This window comes from Mastomys coucha, chromosome X (assembly GCF_008632895.1).
Source record: "Mastomys coucha isolate ucsf_1 chromosome X, UCSF_Mcou_1, whole genome shotgun sequence".
Taxonomy (NCBI): domain Eukaryota; kingdom Metazoa; phylum Chordata; class Mammalia; order Rodentia; family Muridae; genus Mastomys; species Mastomys coucha.
Genome location: NC_045030.1, coordinates 158,717,310 through 158,740,321, shown reverse-complemented (window position 1 = coordinate 158,740,321; position 23,012 = coordinate 158,717,310). Strand labels below are relative to the sequence as shown.

At 35.3% G+C, this 23,012-nt stretch overlaps 1 protein-coding gene across 3 annotated transcripts in view; it reads left to right on the top strand.

Moving 5' to 3' along the window:
- Window positions 1-23,012, top strand: part of Glra2 (glycine receptor alpha 2) — a 204,574-nt gene that overhangs the window by 24,028 nt on the left and 157,534 nt on the right. For all 3 annotated transcript variants that reach the window (XM_031371060.1, XM_031371052.1, XM_031371071.1), the window contains 2 exons: window positions 11,569-11,636; window positions 19,681-19,904. In XM_031371060.1, coding sequence (XP_031226920.1) covers window positions 11,569-11,636; window positions 19,681-19,904 — 292 coding nt within the window. The remainder of the gene's footprint in view (window positions 1-11,568; window positions 11,637-19,680; window positions 19,905-23,012) is intronic.

The window sequence follows — 23,012 nt, the reverse complement described above, 5'->3', positions numbered from 1 at the left end:
AGCCTCCAAATTAAGTTGTCAAATACTGTATAGCATGGAGTATTAAACACAGCTTTTAAGACTTTAATAACTTTTTAATGCTATTCCAGAGTGTACTGTTGGACAGAACAACAGGCATAAAATTTTCTATTCCCCACCTCAAACAGAGAAGCTCAATAGAGGCTTCCAAGGAGTACATTTCATGTTTTGCATTGGCGATTCTCATGCTCTATCATAATTCCTTCATTCTGTTGAGAGTTTTGGAGAGACATCATAGAATTCTTCTATAAACTTGTGGGCTAAGATAACACAATTGATTTTTTCCTTTTTTTTTTAAATTAGGTTTTTTCTTTATCTACATTTCAAATGTTACCACCTTTCCTGGTTTCCCCTCTGAAAACCCCCTATCCCATCCCCTCCCCCTACTCACTAACCCACCCACACCCGCTCCCTGTCCTGGCATTCCCCTACACTGGGGCATCGAGATTTCTCAGGACCAAGGGCCCCTCCTCCCAATGATGTCCAAAAAGGACATCCTCTGCTATATATGCTCCACCTGTGGGATCCATCCCATATACAGTCACCAAACCCAGACACTATTGTGGATGCCAACAAGTGCTTGCTGACAGGAGCCTGATATAGCTGTCTCCTGAGAGGTTCTGCCAGTGTCTGGCAAATACAGAGGTAGATTCTCTCAGCTAACCATTGGACGGAGCACAAGGTCCCTAATGGAGGAGCTAGAGAAAGGACCAAAGGAGCTGAAGAGGTTTGCAGCCCCTTAGGAAGAACAACAATATGAACCAACCAGTACCCCCAGAGCTCCCAGGAACACAACTGATTTAAATTAATTATTTGACCAGTGGATAGCTAGAAATTGAGCTTGGGATAGCCCACAAGCTATGCACTCATGTCACTACTAAGCTCTGCAGATTACCTTTCCAGTGAATTACCCTTTGAAGGTGAAAAGATAAATGCAGTTCCTGATCTTTTCCTCACAGAGAGGTTCATATTTTTGGTCAATACATGCATTATTGAGTGCCTACTGTAAGATCAAAATTATACTGAGTACACAGCAGAACATACCAGTGAGTCAAGAACAAGCCATGACCTGTATAAAGTGTGCTACAAAAACTTAGACAAATATTAAAAATGTTAGAGAATAACACATCATGGGAAAGGGTATAGGATTTTAGAAAGGCCAACAAATATGATATTAAGATTGAATGACAAAAAATTATTAAGAAAAAAAAAGAAAAGAAAATGTCATTGGATTTCAAAGAACAAGTGCACCAAACATGGAAGCAAATGTGTCTATATGTATGGACCATTTCCATGGATTATTATTACAACCCAAAGAACAGCATAATTTCTTCATTACAAATTATTAATATCAAAAATCTATTTTTTAATTTGTTCAGTACTAAGAAGTTGATGAACTTGCTATTCATTTTGCAAGAGAGTAGAGGATTTAATTAACAAGTCAAAGTCATGTTTAATTCTATTTGTGTAACTTTCTAAAATGAAAGGAAATGTCATTTGCGCTCATGAGAAATTCTCAGGGTCCCCTTATTTCTACACTGATTTAAAATGGCATTTAAAATTGTGTTCTTCTAAGGGCAAATAGATCTTTGTTTTTTATCTGAAGCAATCCTAAGACAGAAGGAACCTTATGTTTTTCAGCACTACTCTGTCAGATGACATTTTTTTATGACATAAATAGAAATATATGTAGATCTACAAATTGCTTTAAGACTAAAGGTTCCATTTTACTTCTAAGACTTTAAAAACATAAAAGCAACCTTGTACAACAAAACAACACACTCCAAATCTCCCCTAACATTAACACCCACTTTATGATTACTATGATGTTGTAACAAGCAAAAGGGCAACAGATTACTTGTATGAAAAACATCCCTTGGAAATGCTTGGTTTGGAGCATGGATTTTGTTTCAGCTGACATTTCTTATGGAATGGTTCAAGAGATTTTCTGAAAATTGTTTTTGACTCATCAGTAATGCTTGGATTTCTCCTATTTAGCACCACAATTCACCAACTAATTATAAAAGAGAACTAGAGGATCAAGTGTAATGACATATAATGGGCACTCAACAACTACTTGATGTTATGAGGGACTGGAGGTGTTTAAGTATAAAATACATCAATTTCAACAAATGTCTGTCAATTTAATTTATAATTTACTTTCATAATGAACAAACATAATGAACAAAGTGTGAGGTTAATAATGCTGCCCCGTTTTTCTAATAGTTCTTTTTATTGAAAGTAATTTTTCTCACATAATGTATTCTGATCATCAACCCCAATTCCTCCCAGATCCTACTCACTCCTCCATCTACCCAGTTTACCCCTTTCCCATTTCCTCTCTCTTTAGAAAACAATCAAGCAGGTGAACCAACAAATATACACATATGTATGCATGCATGTACACATACCATAAAAACACAAAATCAGAAACCATAATATACAAGTAAAAGACTACTAAGAAAAAAATTGCTCAAACAAAGCAAATTGGGACAAAAATCTGCAAAAATTCCATTGAATTCATTTTGTATTGAGCATCTATGCTGGACATTGGGCCTACCTTTAAGTATGATTTATAGACTCAGTGGAACTCCATTGGAAAAAATTAATTTCCCTTGGCAAACAGATGTCAATTGGAGATGGCATCTTGGTTAAAGATGGGAGCTTATGTTCATTTTCCCCTCTCAGCAATGAGACCTTGTCTGGCTTGAACATGTGCTGGTCCTGTAAATGTTTTCATGGTCTCCATGAGTTTATATGTGCATCAGTTCTGTTGTGTCTGGGACGTGTTTTTTCTTGCTCTCATCCATACCCTCTTACTATTACAATGTTTCTGCTTTCTGGTCTCCCTAGCTATCCGAGCCCTGAGAAATGGTATACCAACTTGTTTATACCTAGAGTTTGTATAGGAATTTTCAGATTTATAAATCATTTAAAAATAGGTCAAACATTGTCATGAGAAAGTTATATGCCTGAGAAATATTTTAATTATAGCACGAGTATTTGGAGAAACAGAAGACTATTCTGTAGCTTATTTTATTATCATATAGCACATGATCCTTGAATATCCCTTTCACTCAGCTTGCTATATTTACCTTAGTTTTTACAATATAATGGTTCTCAACTGAGAGAAAATTTGTCTTGGGTGAACATTAGCAATTAATGGGGAAATTTTTTACTAAGAGTTCTGGTACCTAATGGATAGAGAGTAGGGATGCTGGTAAACATTTTACAGTGATGCTGAAAACTCACTGCAACCAAGAATGATCGTGATCCACATACCAATGTCACCAAGGCTGACTAGCACATATTATTAAAAATAAATATAGAAGCATTTCAAAACCATGGTAGTTACAGGAATTTTCCAGACACAAAGATGACACACAATTCTAGGAGCAATAAAGTTATGAAGAGTGGTAGATTCTTGCCAGGAAATTCTGTAAAGTTAAATAATATCTGAGTTTCCAGTTAAAAGAGAGAAAAAAATGATAAGATTGGCAACATTTTAGTGAATATTAACATTAGAGGTTGCTAAATTGTAATCTAAAGATTTCTGTTTATTCGATATTAAAATTATTGGGGGTGAGGAGGGAAGACTAGAGAGATAGTTCAGCCACTAAGAAAACATATTTTTTTTGCAGAGGAACTAGAGTTCAATTCCTAGTTCCTACATGGTGCCTCACAAGCATCCAAAACTGCAGTTCTAGGGAATCCAATGTCCATTCTGACCTCTGAGGTCTCCAGGCATGAAAGCAAAATACTCATATACATAAAAATAAAATAAATGAGTTGGGTGAAATACTTCCTGAATAGATATATTTCAACAATTTGAGGAAGTTATAACAATAATAGTAATATAGCAAACATTACTCTTATAGCAAACATTACTATTATTGATAGCTACAACTATTTAATGAGCAAATATATGCTCACCACACATTACTACCAATTCTCACAATTATTATCATTAATCCTATTGTAAAGAGAGTTTCTGCAATCTGTTTAGTCAATACGTGATAATAATCAGAGCTATCATGCTTCAATCTGCTTTTGATAACTATGACTTAAGGTCTATCTACATTTCTTTCAAGATAATTCATTTATCCTTGATACTCCTGGGTTGGTCCTTCTTAAAAGTGTTTTTCTTTTCTTTTCTTTTTGTTTTTTGTTTGTTTGTTTGTTTTTGTTTTTTGTTTGTTTGGTTGTTGGAGGGGAACCTGGGAAAGGAGATATTGTAAATAAAGAAAACATCTAATAAAAAATAAGTGCTAACCATAAAGTTAGGCATGATAAATCATGCTTGAAATTTAAAGACAGAGACAGAAGGTTCATTGTCTTTTGGGGCAACCTTGGGATATACATCAAGACTAAATAAACTATGACTCAAAGCCAAAACAACAAAATGGTGGTCAGCCAACATAAAATGGTCTAACCCATCCTATTCTTCCTCTTTAAGCCATGGAGAAATCCACAACATACAATGTTAGCAATTTGCCCATATTTTCAAATTCTCTAAGATAGAGCTAAGACATTTGCCTATCTGTCCATGGACTATAACTTTGTACAGTAGCCATTAGTAGGAAGAAAGTATAGATGCCATCATTTCATTATTGAAGTAAGAAATACAAATTATGAGGTAATTTATTGCGCTACATGGAAAGTTTTTCATTTCTATCAATATAGCTGGTCCTGAACTAATGGTTTACCAACTAATCAGGATATAGGAATCAGTAATTTATTAGCTCTTTACCTCTGAATAATTTGTCCTTCATGAAACTGTGGATAGAATAACCAATAGTATACAGTTAATTCATGATGAATTTTCAATGAAGTTATTATAACTGCTTAGAATATTTTATTGCTGATGATGAGATCTGCAATAGTACTTTCTTTAAAATTATATGATTTAAGTATCTCACCAAGTAATTGCCACTATGACAAACTATTCACCTTTGAAGACTTATCTTCTAAGTCTTCCTTTTTCTTAAGCATCAACACACTATGTAACATACAAAAATATCTTAAGAAATAGTCCACTTCTGACCTCTGTTTACTTGTGCCCAGATACCAAAGTTCTAGCTCTTAACTCTACATCTTTATAATTCATCTGTGATTTAGTTTATTTCTTTATCTCTTGAGCTAGCAGCAGTGATTTTTCTGTTAGGTAAAAGTCTCATTCTAAAGGAATTTAACTTCTATTTGCAGTAACCACATATATTTAATATTCCACTTCCATACAGGGGACTTACACCAAGGCAATCGTGATACTTGAAGACATGTTAAATTATTTACAAGAAACGAAATGCAAAATGAAAATGCCATACTTGTCTATTTGTGACAGAAGCAAAAAAACATGACATTTTCATCTTGGAATTCAAAGACTGTTCTGTTCTTGCAAGTAATCTTTCACCTAAAAGTGATGTTGGAAAATATCTGGGACAAAACTAAACATTAATGACTAATTCTCTTGGTGTCATACAAGGTTTCTTCTTGTTGCTTACCTATAAATTGAATAAAACATAGGTAATTTAAATTATGTAATGTTTCTTATTAGCTTAGAAAGCTGTGGTGAATATAAACCCACATTATATTACACATATAAGTTTATATAAATAAGATTATTTTAAAGTGATTATGAATAATACAGGGATATTTGCAGAAAATACGGCATATGTTCATAAAAGGGTCATTTCACCAAGAGGACAGAATAAATACAAACCAAATAGTAGTCTTTATTTCAACAAATATTCCTTAAATTTTTATCACTTTTATTCATGTGCATGTGCTTATGGTGTTTGTGCATGTGAAGACGGAAGAGGGTTTATATCTCCTGTAGTCAACATTGCAGGTAGCTGTGAGCTACCTGATGTGGGTGCTGGTACCAAAACTCAGGTCCTCTGCAAGAGTATCAAGTGCTTTTAACTGACTAGCTATCTTTCTAACTCTTCTACAAATAATCCGAATCATGGCATTTACCACCCTGAACTGATTCTATTCAACATCCTCTTTGAAACAATATTTATCTCAAACCTATCATTACCATGACAGTAAACAAAACAGAATGATGAAATTCAGGTCTTAGTTCATGTTGTATATATTGAGTGGCTCATTATCTCTATTGTTAGCATTAATTTATATCTAAAAGCACATAAGCCCATTGAACTTTTTAATAACATGCATAAGAATGCCAAAGTATATGAAACACACATCAATATATTTCAATGCACAATTTTCAATATAGAAAACAGCATGCACAGAGAAAACTTATGATCCCAGCAATACTAAGATGGGAAGCAAGGATGGATGAATCCCTGGCAGCTTTTTTCCCAAATAGTCTAGGCTACCTGGTGAAGTACCAGGCCATGATGAGAATCTGAATCAAATGAAAGGAGAAACATATGTAAGGCTATTCTCTGACCTACACACATGTATGCTTGTACCCCCACACACACTTATACCCCACTGTACTGGCTGGTTTTGTGTGTCAACTTGACACAGGCTGGAGTTATCACAGAGAAGGGAGCTTCAGTTGGGGAAGTGCCTCCATGAGATCCAGCTGTAAGGCATTTTCTCAATTAGTGATCAAGGGGGTAGGGCCCCTTGTGGGTGGTGCCATCCCTGGGCTGGAAGTCTTAGGTTCTATAAGAGAGCAGGCTGAGCAAGCCAGGAGAAGCAAGCCAGTAAGGAACATCCCTCCATGGCCTCTGTATCAGCTCCTGCTTCCTGACCTGCTTGAGTTCCAGTTCTTCCTTTGGTGATAAACAGGAATGTGGAAGTAAGCTGAATAAACCCTTTCCTCCCCAACATGCTTCTTGGTCATGATGTTTGTGCAGGAATAGAAACCCTGACTAATACACCCACTAACAAATCCATCTTCAATAAAATTTAAGAAATTAAAGTTGTTATGTATATGTATATGTGTATGTATATGTATATGTATATATATATGTACATAATAACTCAATAGGATGTACACTGGAAAGTACAAAAATAATTCTGGCATAAATTAATGGAGGGGTAAATAAGTGCAATAGCATCCCAGGTACAGGAGTATGAAAACAATATTCCAGCAGTATTATTAATACCCATTGGGATTCACAGAGCCAAGTAAGTTGGGAAAAGAATGATGAAACTCTTAGGAATAAGAGAAAAAAAGTAAAGAAAGGAGTGAGAGTGAGAGGAATAGGAGGGAAAGGAGGATTTTAGAAGAGAGAATGGGGACAAGAAAGGGAAGAATTTGGGAGAGGAGAGTGATCAGAAGGCCTAGATATTATATTCTGTTTTATGTCTGACTCTCTGACTCTCATCCAGCTCTATAAATCAATCAGATGTTAATAGTTTTTCTTTCCTACATGTAAAGACTATAATCATTTCACTGGTGATCATGGATAAGAGCATGTTCTTAACCATCAAAATGTCTAATCAGATTATTGGATTAACATGCAAATATATTCACATGTATTAGAATAACTTTTGGGGGGGGGGTTGAAACAGGGTTTCTCTGTATAGCCCTGGCTGTCCTGGAACTCACTTTGTAGACCAGGCTGGCCTCGAACTCAGAAATCCGCCTGTCTCCTCTGCCTCCCAAGTGCTGGGATTAAAGGCACGTGTAAAGGCATGTGTCACCACTGCCCAGCAGTAGGATAACTCTTAAAGGCAAAGTTAAAAACAAATCCTTCAACTCAAAGAAATTATGGATTGAGTGTTAGTATTTATGTACCTTCTCATCATTAGGATAGAAGCTAATTAGGACAGATGTCCATTAGCTTTAGAAAACATAGCCTTGTAGTTAAGAAATAATTCCTTAAAGTTAAGCAGTTTCTGCTAGTTATAAATGATATGACCTGGAGAAAAATCAATTTATGTACCAGTTATGGTTCTGTAGAGGAACTGAAATTATAAAATGAACATATATTAAGAGAGAATTTATTAGATTGACCACACTATACAGCTGTAGCAATCCAGAAATGCCTATCTCATACCAGAGAGACTGCAAAGCTAATAGTTGTTCAATCCATTAGGCCTTGTCTCTCTCAGCAGTCCCAATCTGGAACTGAAGACCTGGAGTATTTCTGGAGGGCCACTGGTCTTCAGTCCACCTTGGGAGGTTGAGGAAGTTGGTCCTCATATCAATGAACAGAATGAATTAACAGAAGTATAGATCTGTGTTTCTCAAAGTGTGAGTTGCAACCCCTTTGGGGGTCACATATCAGATATTCTGCATATAAGACATTTACATTATAATTCATACAATAGTAAAAATTACAGTTATGGAGTAGCCACCATAGTATCTTGGTTGGGGGTCACCACAACATGAGGAACTGTATTTAAGGCTTGCAGCATTAGGAAGGTTGAAGACCACTGGTATAGATAAAGTAGTAAGCAAGAATGAAGGCCAAATGGGGAAGTGGGAGGCAACAGGGGTTTGTTTTTGTTGTTTTTGTTTGTTTCTTTGTTTTTTGGAGGGGAAACTGGGAATGGAGAAATTTACATGTAAATAAAGAAAATATCTAATAAAAAAAAAAAGAATGAAGGCCAAGTGAGCAAAAAGCATTCCCTCTTTCTTTTCTGGGGGTTACTATTGGAAGGTATCACCTATACATGTAGGTGTTTTCCCACAATTAATGCAGTCAAAACAATCAGTCACAGACATGCTCCTAGGTCCACCTCAGTACTTTCATTGACACTTTTTTTCCAACTGATTCTAGGTTGTCTCAAGTTGACAGTTAAAAATTAACTGCTTTTATGCCTCAGTCTTCCTTATCTGTAATATAGACAACAGAATAATACCTACTCATTGCGGGATGAAATACAGTGCTCATTGGCACACACTGAGCTTTCAGTGTTTTAGTTCTTACTACACATATATGTTAATCCCTTGCTTTCACAGTAACACATTTTACTCAAGTTTGTATCTGTAAATGTGAATTCACTTTAAATGAAATGCTCAGGACTGAAGCGGTCAGATGTTAATGACCAAAAAAAATGTGTGGATAGTGTCTCCCTGATGGTCTCTGATTCTTAAATGTTTACAACTGTAGACTGAAGACCTACAAATAAAGTTTCAAAATTTATCTTAAAAAAAATAACTGAAAAGTGCCAGTTGATTAGACAAAAAGGACTCAAGTTTCCTCAAAACTTTAACATCTTTTGTTATTAAAACTCTTTAACACCTGAAAAAAAAAAGAGGAAGAAATGTAATGTATTTACTACAGCAGTTTTTAAAAAGCCTCTTGTGGCTCTGACAGTGCCTGACTAATACAGAAGTAGAGGCTCACAGCCATCCATTGTACTGAGTACAGGATCCCCAATAAAGGAGCTAGAGAAAGGACCCAAGAAGCTAAGGAGTTTGCAGCCCCTTAGGACGAACAACAATATGAACTAACTAGTACCCTCAAAGCTCCCAGGGACTAAACCATCAACCAAAGAGTACACATGGTGGGACTCATGGCTCCAGCTGCATATGTATAGCAGAGGATGGCCAAGTGGGTCATCAATGAGAGGAGAGGATCTTGGCCCTGTGAAGGCTCTATGCCCCAGTATAGGGGAATGCCAGGGCCAGAAAGCGGGAGAGAGTGGGATGGTGAGCAGGGAGTTGGGGGGAATAGGGTTTTCTTTTTCCCAATGGGGAAACCGGGAAAGGATATATCATTTGAAATGTAAATAAAGAAAATATCTAATAAAAATAATAAAAAGCCTCTTGTGAAGATTAAGGCAAGCAATGTGGGTGTGCATGTTCATGAGTGTGTGTATGCATCTTAAGGACAAAGGCCAAGCTCAGATGTTCCTCAGGTGTCATCTACTTTTGTTGAGGCATTGTCTCTCACTGGCAGGCAACTCACAAAGTATGTTAGAGGTAGTTGGCCAAGGGTTCCCAGGAGCTTGCCTATCTCCATTTCCTTGGTGCTAGGGTTACAAGCATGTGCCAATACAACTAGCTTTTTAAAAATTGTGGTTCCTGGGGATTGAACTTGAGTCCTTGGACTTTTCAGGAAAAGCATTGTTATCTCCCCAGGTCTTTAAACTTGATGATGTTAATGTGCTTAGAATTTACTAGCTTAAAAGTATTTTAGGTTCCAGAAACATGCCCACAGTGACACTTAGCATGAAAGACAAAAAAAACAATTCTAATATGACACAACCTTATGAATGTTTCCAAGCTAATTGTGTAGATTGGATGAATAGATAATATGTAACACATTGACAACAAAGATGTATAGTTTTAAGTTTCTTATTTAAAATGTGATAACAGTGTAATGTGAGTTTGATGAGCATTTTGAAACGGCTTTCCTTTTTTTTAATGTTCTTATCCTCCTACCATTTATTTTCTATTTTGCTTTATAAAATTCATAAAATTTATCCAATAAGCCAATTTAAAATGATGTATTTCATTGTGGAGGAAGGAATAAAGTAAGCATACAAATTCTCTTAAGTTGCCTCTATGTGGTCTAGTTTATTTCTTACTAGCAGAAAATAGATTTGTGATAGAACTGTACAACCAGGGAAAACAAAAAGACTTTTCCCTAGCAGCCTCTGATGGTGCTGCCAAACTCCTTCAGTGCCAAATTCCTTCATTCAGCTTCCTGGTTAGTTGTGTACATAGCCAAACAGAGTGTTACTCGACTCAGCTGAGGAGAATTTGTCAAGTGAAGAGGAATGCATTTCTGTTGAGGAAAGACAATGAGTGAGTAGATGGATTGCAACAGGGTTTTCCTATCTCAGAAAGCATTGGGGGAAATGTCCATGGAGACACTAAATGTATTCCACAGGAAAAACAAAACAAAAGAGAACATAAACAGGGGATCATCATCTCTGAAGAGATGTATAAATTCTTATTTTGATCAAAGTACACTGAAAATGTGGCAATCTTTGCTTTGCACCTAATTTACTCTGGCAATAGTATAGGTATTAAATGACATTTCTGCCAGTGTTTATATCTGAATATTAGTTGGTTTAGTTTGTTTTGCATTTTTGTACACAGGGTTTTTTTTTGTTTGTGTGTGTGTGTGTGTGTGTGTGTGTGTATGTGTGTGTGTGTGTGTGTGTGCGTGCATACATGTGTGTATTTATCCAAGCATCATAGTATATATGAAAGCAAAGGAGTAAATTCAGAGGCATTGTAAGAATCAGAGTAGCATACTTATTTAAAGAGAAATTATCCAGGTCCATCTGGAAGCCCAAATTCAGGCCTATGTTGATCCAATGATCCAGATTTGATCATCAGCGTTGGTAATGCCTAAAATATTGATGATCTAAGGATTAAAGAAAAGTAGTCAACCAAATGGCCAGTCAAAAAAACTTATGCTGATGAATTCTGTTAAATGATCTGAGCTTATATTTTCCAAATTCAAAACTCTTTGGAGGTAAGTTATCATTATTTAATTGCCATTACTCAAAATACTAGTGGGAAGTTATCATGCACTTCTGGGTTAATTTTTTCTTTGCAGTCTCATCATCATTTTCATTTTGTTTACGTCTCTAACCACAGATGTTGATGGAGCTGTAATGTTGCTTCAATGTCTATTGCAATATTTTTATTGCATTCTGCAGGTCCTCCAGTAAACGTTACTTGCAATATTTTTATCAACAGTTTTGGATCGGTCACAGAAACCACAATGGTAAGTGCTACAGTGCCACTGGCAAGAGAAAAGCGTGACTCAATTATGCCATGAACACAACCTGTCAAATTTTCTATTGTTCAAATTACAGGGCCTCCTGTAAATGTTACCTGCAACATATTTATCAACAGCTTTGGGTCAATAGCAGAAACTACAATGGTGAGTGGGACTGAGCATTGAAGCCATCGTGTGAAGGAATGGGATATGGGATCACAGCATTATTGTATATTTATGTGACATTTACTGAGTGCCAATCTCTAAGGTCACCATCCTCTATAATCAGACATTTCTACATCTTCATTTCAAAAAGTCATTTATCAAAGAGCTACAATTTAAAACCCAATGATCTTTAACCTATTACTCCAGAGCAATTTTGTAAACATTTAATTTTTGTTATGTTTGTCAGAATGAGCAGCAATAAATATGGTGTATACTTAGGAGTATTAAAATATGTACATCTCCAATGTTTCATAAGTATATATTTTTAAAGATTGACACATGATTGTCATTGTCAGTCTTTTACTTATTACAAAAGCTGGGAAAACATCAAGCCTGTCCATTGCATATTTATGATACCACAAAGGAGAGATCCAGAATAGCACAAATATACACACCCATGTTCATATTTGTACACATAATTTTCTTGGCAATAGAAGGTAATATCAAGTTCACAGAAATTACACAAAATATTAATAGATTTGAAAACATAAACATAATAAAATACTCATTAAAGATATATAGTGCAAAAATCTTACATGCATTTTAAGTACATTCAAGCACTATACAATGTACTAAGATAGCTTATCAATAAAATGGCCATGTTGCCAATGACCCAGACCATGAGATCATTTGCTAAACCTCACATAACTCTAGATTACAGCATGGAGATTACATCTAGTGTGAGATTCTTCCTTGGACTCTGCATGGTTTATTTAGTTGCTTGCTCCTACTTTACATAGTTATTAAATTGTATAGCAACATTATTGGATGAGACCAAAATGAAATTGTAGTTGAATTTGACCGAGTATTATACTCTCTAATACTAAGAGAATCCTACAAAATATTAAGAGGAGAAAACTGAACATACGATGTCATTGAGAAATAAAAAAGATTTTTAGTGGATTTTCTCTTCTAGGCTTCTAAGATCATGTTTAGTGAATTACTGTACTTTGTGATGTTTTTGATACTAAGAAGAATTAATTTACCTCTGTTAGTCAGCTTTATTGGCAAAACATAAAATGTAATATATATATATATATATATATATATATATATATATATATATATATATATTACCTATTTTGACATTACTCTGAAGCAGCATCATCCAGAAGTAAGATTTTTAGGAAGATTCGTAGTACATTAAGAATTTTACCTAAATAAGCTACTTTTGATAGAGTTTCAAGAAACACAAAACAAAACATGAACAGAAAAACACAACTCTAGGCTTGACACGCAGTTTCTGTCATTTCTTTTGCTTTACATTTAAAAGAGGGACAGTGTTTCCAGTAGCCCACTGTGACCAGCTTTACACGATGGCATTCAATGACCATATTTGCACGACCTAATGCTGATTGCATTAATTAGACTCCTAAGTTGCCTTGATTAAATCTCCCCATTGCATTTTACTCTCAATCAAAAATGTAAATATGCACCTTTTCCATGTTCATGAATACAAGAAGCTAAACAGTTAAGGAGATGAAAATGAAAGCTATGTATACTCAATTTTCCTCAGTTTCTAAGACTTAGAGAGTTGTTTAGTAAATGGGATGCTTAGGTGCTTCCTGACCACTTACTAAGTGTCCTGGGTCACGTTTTCAGTGGGGAAAAAAAGGAAACTGTTGCTCAAAGGTAACATCAGCAGCCTGTTTCTCTGCTGTGTAAGGCAGATCAAATTGCATGTTTAAAAGAGTGTTGTATAGTGTGCTTCTTTTATTTCACTTATTAGCTTTTGATATAATGACAAGCTTCTTTTGGTTTTGAAAAACATACATACATAATGTTTTCTTATGGCTTTGATATGAAACTAAAAAAATTACAAAAAATTTCATCATATTTATGTTCAAGATGAAAATCTCATGACACCTAGGGTGGGAATTGGCAAATGCTTCCTATAGAGAGACAGTAAATACTTTAGACCTTGGGAGCCAGATGGTTTCTCTCATGCCTACTCAACTTTGCCCTTTGGGCATGAAAACAGCCATTCTAATAGTGATCAAATGGATGTGAGTGCAATCCAATAAAACTTTACTTGCAAAAATAGACTGGGTCAAACTTGCCAACCAGGGATCTAAGGCATTCGTAGCTAAATATATATTTTATTAATAATAGTGTGAAAAATATTGTAAAATTTTCCTGGCTTCCAAGAGAACTGAAGCTTTGCCTCAGTGTCCACCTGATTCAACTTGTCTTAATTGGGTCAGGCTACAAAGTAACACAAACTCAATGGTTTATAAACAGCAGAATTGATTTCTCCAGTCTTGGAGGCTGGAAGCCCAAGAATAAGGTGACAACAGCACATTGGTGTTGGTGAGGGAACCATTAAGATTAGAGACTGTTGATCTTTGTGTCTTCCCATTCTTGAAAGCTCTCTTGCTGTTTCCTCATAATCAAATACTATCTTGTTTGGAGAATTTTAAAACTAAGATTTAAGAGGTTATAAATGTTTAGCCTAATACATGCACACATGTTGTCATAACCCAACCTTACTTTTCCAAAACTCCAGGTTTCTACAATTAATAAATTTGCTGATACTTCCCCAAAATTTGGCTCACAAAATTTGCTCAAAAATTAAACAGAATCTCAACTAATTTTAGTTGCATCAGGAACTTTAACTTCTATGCATTTCAATAGAGTAATGGAGGACATCAACTAGCGTTGTTTCCTGAGGATGAAAGTTTTGATTTATCTGCAATGTCTGGAACTATTTTTCCCGAGAATGCATCTAAACTGCTTTTTTGATCATATTTATTGTCCTCTGTTTCTATAAACCTCATTTTCCTACAGTGACTGAAGTAGCATTATTGAAGGATTTATTTTGGTTGGTTGTTTCTAAAGAAGAGGTGATGAAGCTGGGCAGTGGTGGCACATGCCTTTAATCCCAGCACTTGGGAGACAGAGGCAGGCGGATTTCTGAGTTCGAAGCCAGCTTGGTCTACAGAGTGAGTTCCAGGACAGTCAGGGCTACACAGAGAAACCCCGTCTCAAAAACCAACCAAACAAACAAACAAAAAGAGGTGATGATGATCTGTTTCTGTCAACTCTCTTATGGTACTATACAACCACCCCACCCATGGTTAATGAAATCACACTAATTTATGGTTAATGCTGCTGTTTGTTAACAAAGTATTGGTTTATTTACAGAATCAATACAAATGCTTCCTTCTTTGATACAAGTATTGTAGTTATTCACTCACAGAACAGTATATTGTTGTTTCTTTAAGGAATAGTTTTATGGATCATCATAATAATATGTTACACAATAATATGTGTATTTGTTCATTAAGAGGCACATGGATTGGTTGCTGTTTGACCCTGTACTATGATTGTTCAGAAGACAGTTTTGTATTGTCTTAAAGATGTAGGAAACTAGGAAGGGATATATACAGAGACAGGATATATTTTGTTTTAGAAATGTTAGTTTATCCTTTCCCTTTTTCTTTCTCCCTTTTTTTAGTTGATGATGACAATTGAATTTGCAGGACAAGGAATATATTTACCACCCCTTCTTTCTTAAGGTTGAGGCAGAAATAGAAAATATTAGCAAGATAAGTAACCACCAAAGGTATTTCATACCAGCTGTATGCCACTCTCCCAACGACTGGGGCATCATAAAATGGAAATGATAAGCTTTCTTTCCATCTTCAAATGACTGCCTAGAGAGATGGCAGTGGATTCTGTATGACTTGGGTCTGGAGGCACCTATAGACTACCAATGCCCCAATTGTAGATTCTGAGTCTTCACATATTTAAGAAATGTGAGAAATAGCTAATAAAAATACATAAATATTTTTTCTGTTCCTACTGCAATACTAGGAGATAGTTTGCCACTAATTTGAAATTGCCTTCCTTAGAAACTCAGAGAAGACAGAGACTGACATGGATGCCCACTTCGAAAGAAGTGGCACTTTCCTTTAATTCAGTCATTGAATGAGCATGTCACAAGAAGATGCTAACTAATAAGAGATAGCATATTATTATGTTTCCTATTTCTAACATCTTAGAGAATAATCAATACATTGCCATAAACTCAATATTCTGTTAAGCTGATACATAAGATGAATTTGCTCTCTAAATTAAAAATGAAATCCTTATGTCCACATTCATCATAAAGCATCCCCCTACCATGATAATTTAAAATGCAAGTTCATGCATTAAAACTAATACAGTTTTGAGATTATGAAAATGTTTTTGGACTGTAGGCAGGATTAAAAACCAAAATGTGATATAAGCATTATGGAGAATCAAGGAGTTGTATTGTCATATTTGATATATTTATAGTTAGATTATATTTAATTTATATTATAATTTATATTAGATTATAATTTATTTAGGTTAAATTTATATTATATATTTATATATAATTTATATTAGATTAAAATTGCACATATATCAAGCAGTAAGAGGTAATGTTTAGGTTTGATATGTATATTTATGGGATAAAGTGGTCATCTTTATGTACAAATTCAGAGTTCGGTATAGTAGTAGAAAATAATTCAACCTAATGCACCAATGTCTATGGAATAAGCCTTGCTTTACAAGAGATCAGAAAAAAACTTGAAAAATTCTAAATTTGACATAAAAGACTATTATGGAATGTAGGGACTCATATTTCCAGTGTTAAGATCATAATAAAGATTATGCAGTTTATATATGTATACTATTTTTAAATGAAATATATCCACATATATAATATAAATGTTTCTATTGCTTTATCCAATGCTCAGAGAGTCAATAATATAGAAACAAATCTTAGTAGAAGGAAATATGCCATTTATTTGAAGTAGAATTTGTCCTTAGCAAGTACAGGCAGTGTAAAAGAGAAAATCATCTGCATTTAAACATGTTTCTCAGTATTTACTTTCCCTTTAATATTTTATTGAGCCTGGAAGCAGGAGAAAAGTCCAAGAAAGACTACAGAATTATACAACTATTCTATTATGAGTATACTATAATGCTCATAATACTCTATACTATGCTATTTATTAGATCATGAGTTTATTTGAAAATAAACAGAAATAATATATTGATAAATTATGTGTGCCAAATAATTATCATACATTGAAAATTATAGTTAACTTGAAGAATTAATTACACAGGCATAGCTGTAAAAACTTTTCTTTTTTTTAAACCTAATTTCTCCTTGGATGTCCCTTTTTATGATACCTTTTAATACTTTAAAATTTTAAATACTTTTAAGGGCTGTTATCTATTTTAGAATAGTGTATTTCAGTATAAACAAAATCATAGATAAATCCTAGTGATTACATATCCAAAAGAATATCTAGTTATAATTAAAAAGGTCTCATATATATTTTATGTCATATGTAATCATTGGATACAAATATATTCCCTTTATGCCTACTTGTATTTATGCATAGTGAAATTTTTATTTTAAATGAACTTTAGACAATCAATGGTCTTGTTTCTCTTCTAAAAATTGAAATATTACAAAGAAATACTTCACATTTTTCTTGATATATAATTCAAAATAGATAACCAAGAAACAGGAGAACACTCATGGGAATTTTGTATAAAAACATATGTTGAGATATTTTTCTTAAAAGTCATCATTTAAACATAGCATGTCACCAATTTAATATCCCCTAGGTGGGTCAGTAGACAAGGTTAAATTATCTCAGGAGTACAAGAGGATAACAAGGATACTATAATTGTGATTTTGTTGTCCAGTGATTTCTTGCTGGCTTCTCATGCCATTTGTACGCTAAAATACATCCCTGTGAAGGGGCTGCTGTTCTCTGAATAGTTTAATATTTAACTCTTTCACTTTTATGTCCAGCTGCACCCACTTTCTAGAATTAGAGTATCTCTAGATTTGGTAGGGGAGGAGAGCCTCTTCTTTCCTTTTTGCAATTGAAACAAGCATCTATACTTTCCCCACCAGCCAAGAATTCTGTTAAGAATGTATTTTCACTCTAGGAAAGTAAAAGGCACCATAAACTGGAAAGGTCTCATTTCCTTCCTTGGACAATCTAAAGAGCATGTCACATGCACCCAACACAAACATGAACCTGTTGTTGTTGCGTTTTTAATTGCCACTTCTTTAATTTTTACTAATTAGGCTTTCTTGCTCACTATTCACACAAATCTCTAATGCTTTAATAGTACCGATTCCCAAATAGACACTGAACTGCTAATAATTTCTTTCTGACCACAGTTCTCTGGTCTCTTTGGGCAACTCCCAAAATGAACAATGAGAAGGTTGAGGTCCTCCCATTCACTTTGTCTCTCACTGGGACAGCGATTTAGCTGTCAGGTCGGAGTACTTATTGAAGGCATCAATTCTGATTTAAAGATTTGCTGTGCAAAAAATCCAAATAAATGTCACCTTCTAAGCCTCTTCAAGTTAGAATGTTAATGATAATACAGTGGAAAGCCTTAGTTAATTACTTTTAATAATGCAGGCTTTCCAAAAGATCTCATGGTTGATCGTTTATTTGCAATTTGAGCTATTTGAGTTTTAGCCAGTTCCAGCATACATTAGGCACCTTTCCAAACAATTATAACATTCAAAGTGTTTTATTAGATTGGTTACCAGTAGTCTGTAGTTTTAAAATTGGCATAGAAATTATAATAGGTTAGTATATCCTCATCTCTAAAACTTTTGTTTTCTTTTGACTGTGAGAGAATTAATCAAAATAGCCCATCCTTCAGCGGTGTCCATGGTACTTAGCAGATTGAACAATCATATATGTTTGCTTACAAATAAGGGTATTGTGATTTTTTGAAGCTAAAGTAGAAAGTTTTCAAGTAAGTCAAGACAAAATAATCACCATTAAAGGAAAACTATGGTCAAAAATATTTAAATGGCAAGGATGTGAAGATGAAGTCAACAGGGCTTAAATGAAAGGTAAGAGGAGAAAATAATAAATGAAGATGTCTCACACCTTTAATAACCATAACTGACAGGAATGAGTAACTGTGAAGCCACAGTCATTATGGACTAGGGACTCCTGATGATGCCTCAGAATCTAGATCATCAAGTTAGCAAGCACTTCCATGAACCTAAAAGTCTTTGAACACAAGCCCCCAAGAAAGAAGTTACAGTTGCAAGCTGATTAAGGAAATACCTGGATCAAGTAGGAAAGACAAGGTTTGACCTGAGGCTCCCACAAGGGTGAAAATCTTTGTCTGAAAGTTTTCATATGGGAAAAAACATGAACAATTTCTGTTTGAAGAAGCATCAGGCTGTCTACTGTAGACATAACACATTGAGGGAATTCAGTGAAATATCTAAGAGCTTTGAAAGTACTTAGTTGTGAAGGAGCCATTTTGTCAACAAGAAGTGTCTTAATGTTTCTAAGATTTTAAGAATATTGGTCTATCATAATATGGGTTTATAAGATTTTCACTCCCAAATTACAGAGTGAGTTTTCTTCTGTACATAGCATCTAGGTGAAAAAGGGTTCAGAAATCATGCCATTTCTTATTTAGAAAATGAACCAGGTTTATTTGTTAATCTACCACTGCACACACCAACTTCCGTATTTATCATTGCCTTTTTCTACAGAAAGATCATCTTCATTTAATATAATTTCAACCAAGAAATAATAATTCAAGCATAAAAGATCAAGAAGGTCAACTTGTTTAATTGGTGTTCTGATTTGGTTGAATCTTTTTCCTTCATCCTTCCAACCCCAAATCTTAGTAGAGCTGAGTGTTTTATTTTGATCAAAGCAGACAGTGACCTGTTTGACCAGATAAAAAGGCTATATCAAAACAGAAAGAAGGTGAGAAGAAATTTAAATAGATTTCTTAAGCCAGGGTGGGCAATAAGTGGCTCTTGTATATGACATCTCTGTAGGACTACCGAGTGAACATTTTTCTGAGACAGCAGTGGAACGATTCACGGCTGGCATATAGTGAGTACCCAGATGATTCCCTGGATTTGGATCCCTCGATGTTGGATTCTATTTGGAAGCCAGATTTGTTCTTTGCCAATGAGAAAGGTGCCAATTTCCATGATGTCACCACTGACAACAAGTTGCTGCGGATTTCTAAAAATGGCAAAGTGCTCTACAGCATTAGGTAAGCTGTTAGTTTTATCACTTCATTTCTCAAGGCCTATAGATACCTGATTCTTCAGGACAGGATTTTATGTATATATGACTGTGGTTTATTGTTTATTGTTTGAATCTTAAATATCTGAATTCATAATGTTTCATGGTCTAATAAGTGTGATTCTTGACAACAAAAATGTACCCAGCTTGTTTATGGACAAGGGATGATGGTATTATATAAACACCTAAGCAAATGTATTCAATAAACAAATTTATAGATTCTTCAGTCTAATTACCATGAACCATAGTATGTTATTTCTCATTTCAGCTATTCTTTTATTCATTCTTTAATTTATATATTGACTTTACATCCTGATTGCAGCTTCTCCTCCTACCTCTCCTCCCAGACCCTCCCTCTTCTTCCCATTTCACCATATCCCCCTTACTATTGCCTCATAGTGGGAGAGGCCTCCCAAAGATATCAACTGGCCTTGGCGTAAAAGTTGGAGTAAGACTAGACTCATCTCCTATAGAGACTAGACAAGACAGACCACTTAAACGGAATGGATCCAAAGGCACGTAATAGTTATAGACAACTCCTGCTCCAATTTTTATGGGTCCCACATGAAAAGCAGGTGACACATCTATAATATGTGTAGGGGGCTAGGAACATCCCAAGCATGTTCTTTGTTTGGTGGTTCAGTCTCTGTGAGATCCTATGGGCTCAGGATCTGATTCAGGTAGTTGATTCTGTAAGTGATCTTGTGGTGTCCTTAGCCTCTTGGCTTCTTAATCCTTCCTCCCCTCTTCCAGAAAATTTCCCTAGCTCTGCCTAATATTTGGATATGGGTCTCTGCATCTGTTTCCATTAGCTGCTAAATGAAGCCTCTCAGAGAACAGGATCCTCTCTGGAAGTATAGCAGAAAGATGGTGCAGAATAGTCTTAGGGGTTGGCTATCTCTCATGGAATGGGTTTTAAATTAGGCCAGTCATTGGTTGGTCATTCCTTCCATTTCTGCTCCATCTTTTCCCTGTACATCTTGTTAGCAAGACAAATTTTGGGTCAAAATTTTGTTGGGGGTATTGGTGTCCCCATCCCTCCACTGAAAGTATTGTTGGGTTACATGAGATGACCATTTCAGGTTCCATATGCCCTATTGCTAGGAGTCTTAGCTAGGATCACCTTCAAAGATTCCTGGGAGTTTCTCTTGTTCTATGTTTCTAGATCATCCAAGAAATTTTTCCCCTCTATTCAGTTCCCTCTCCTAGTTCTTACTCCCTTCATTCTCCCCCCACCTCTTCTCACCTATTCCTATCCCATAATCCTCTCCCCACACAATCCCCTCCCTGTATCCATCACCTATATATAATCTATTTCCCTTTCTCAGTGAGATTCAAGTGTCTCCTCCTCCCCTTGGATACTCCATATTTCTTAGCTTCTTTGGGTTATCCTGTACTTTATGGCTAATATCCACTTAAAAGTGAGGACATACAATATGTCTCTTCCTAGGTCTGGGTTACCTCATTCAGGATGATATTTTCAAGTCCCATCCATTTGCCTGCAAATTTCATGATGTCCTTCACTATAGTAGATGACTATTCCATTATGTAAATGTACCACATTTTCTGCATCCACGCTTCAATTGTTGAGGGAATATGTAGGTTGCTTCCAGTTTCTGGCTATTACTTATAGAGCTGCTATGAACACCATTGAATAAGTATCCCTGTGGAATAGTGGGGTATCTTTTGGGTATATGCCAAGGATTGGTATAGATGGGTCTTGAAGTACAACTATTCACAATTTTCTCAGAAACTGTCGATTTCCAGAGTAGTTCGATAAGTTTTCACTCACAACAGCAATGGAGGAGTGTTCCTCTTTCTCCATACCCTCTCTTGGATGTGCTCTCACTTGTGTTTTTGATCTTAGCCATTCTGACAGGTATAATATGGACTCTCAGAATCATTTGATTTGCATTTCCCTGATGATTAAGGATGTTGAAGATTCCTTTAAGTGTTTCTCAGCCGTTAGAGATTCTTCCCTTAGTAATTCTGTCCTAGCTTTGTTCTCCATTTTTAAACTGGGTTATTTGGGTTTTTGGTGTCTAATTTATTGAGTACTTTATGTATTTTGAATATCAGTCCTCTGTTGGTAAAGATCTTTTGGCATTCTTTGGGCTGCTGTTTTGTCCTTTTCTATTTTATGTTTTAATATAATTTACTTATTTTTAGTCACATTACATTCCAAGTACAGACCCCTCCTTCCATTCCCTGCCCTTATAAATACCACTAATACCTCCTCCCCTTCTCCTTAAAAAAGGGGAAACCCCCTTTGGGAACTACTGCACCCTGGGACATCTAGTCCCAGCAGGACTAAGCACATCCTCCATTGAGGTCTAATCAGGCTGTTTAGGTTGTGTAAGGGGATCCAATGGCAGGCCAACAGAATCAGAGACAGCCCCTACTTCAATTAGTAGGGGACTCACAGGAAGACCAAGCTGTACATCTGCTATAAATTGGGGGACTAGGTCTAGCCCCTATATGCCCTCTGGTTGGTGGTTCTGTCTATGTATTTAGTAGAGCTTAAGAACTTGGCTCTTAATGTGGTAACTTGATACAAGAGTTACAAATGATGAGCAAAGCATTCAGTCTCACTCTTTGTTGTTCTCTTACAAGCCCCCTCCCGATTTAATTGTCTATATTTCTTTTAGGTATATAAATACTTTTAAAATATGTAAGCTATTCTGAAAACCATAGTATAGTGTAAAAACATGAAATAAACAATAATAGAGAGGCTGAGATAGGAGAAGCAATATTTCAAGACCATTATGTGATACACAGCAAGACACTGGCATGAGCAAACAAGCAGAAAGTGAATATGGAATGTACAATATTGGACTTATTTCTCCAATTACCAAATTAGAGAGATCATTTGATGGCAATCAACAAATTTCTAATTCCTCATATTTCTGGATTTCAATTGATTAGGATATGTTGGGAATATTAGTTTTCATATTAAGATATTAAGAAAAAATAATTGTCACTTCCTGTTGTTTTTATTTTAAGAGGTAGAATTACGTTTGTGTGGATTTGTTGAAAGATTACTTTCTTGCTTCTTCTAGGGTGTAGTTTTGCTCCT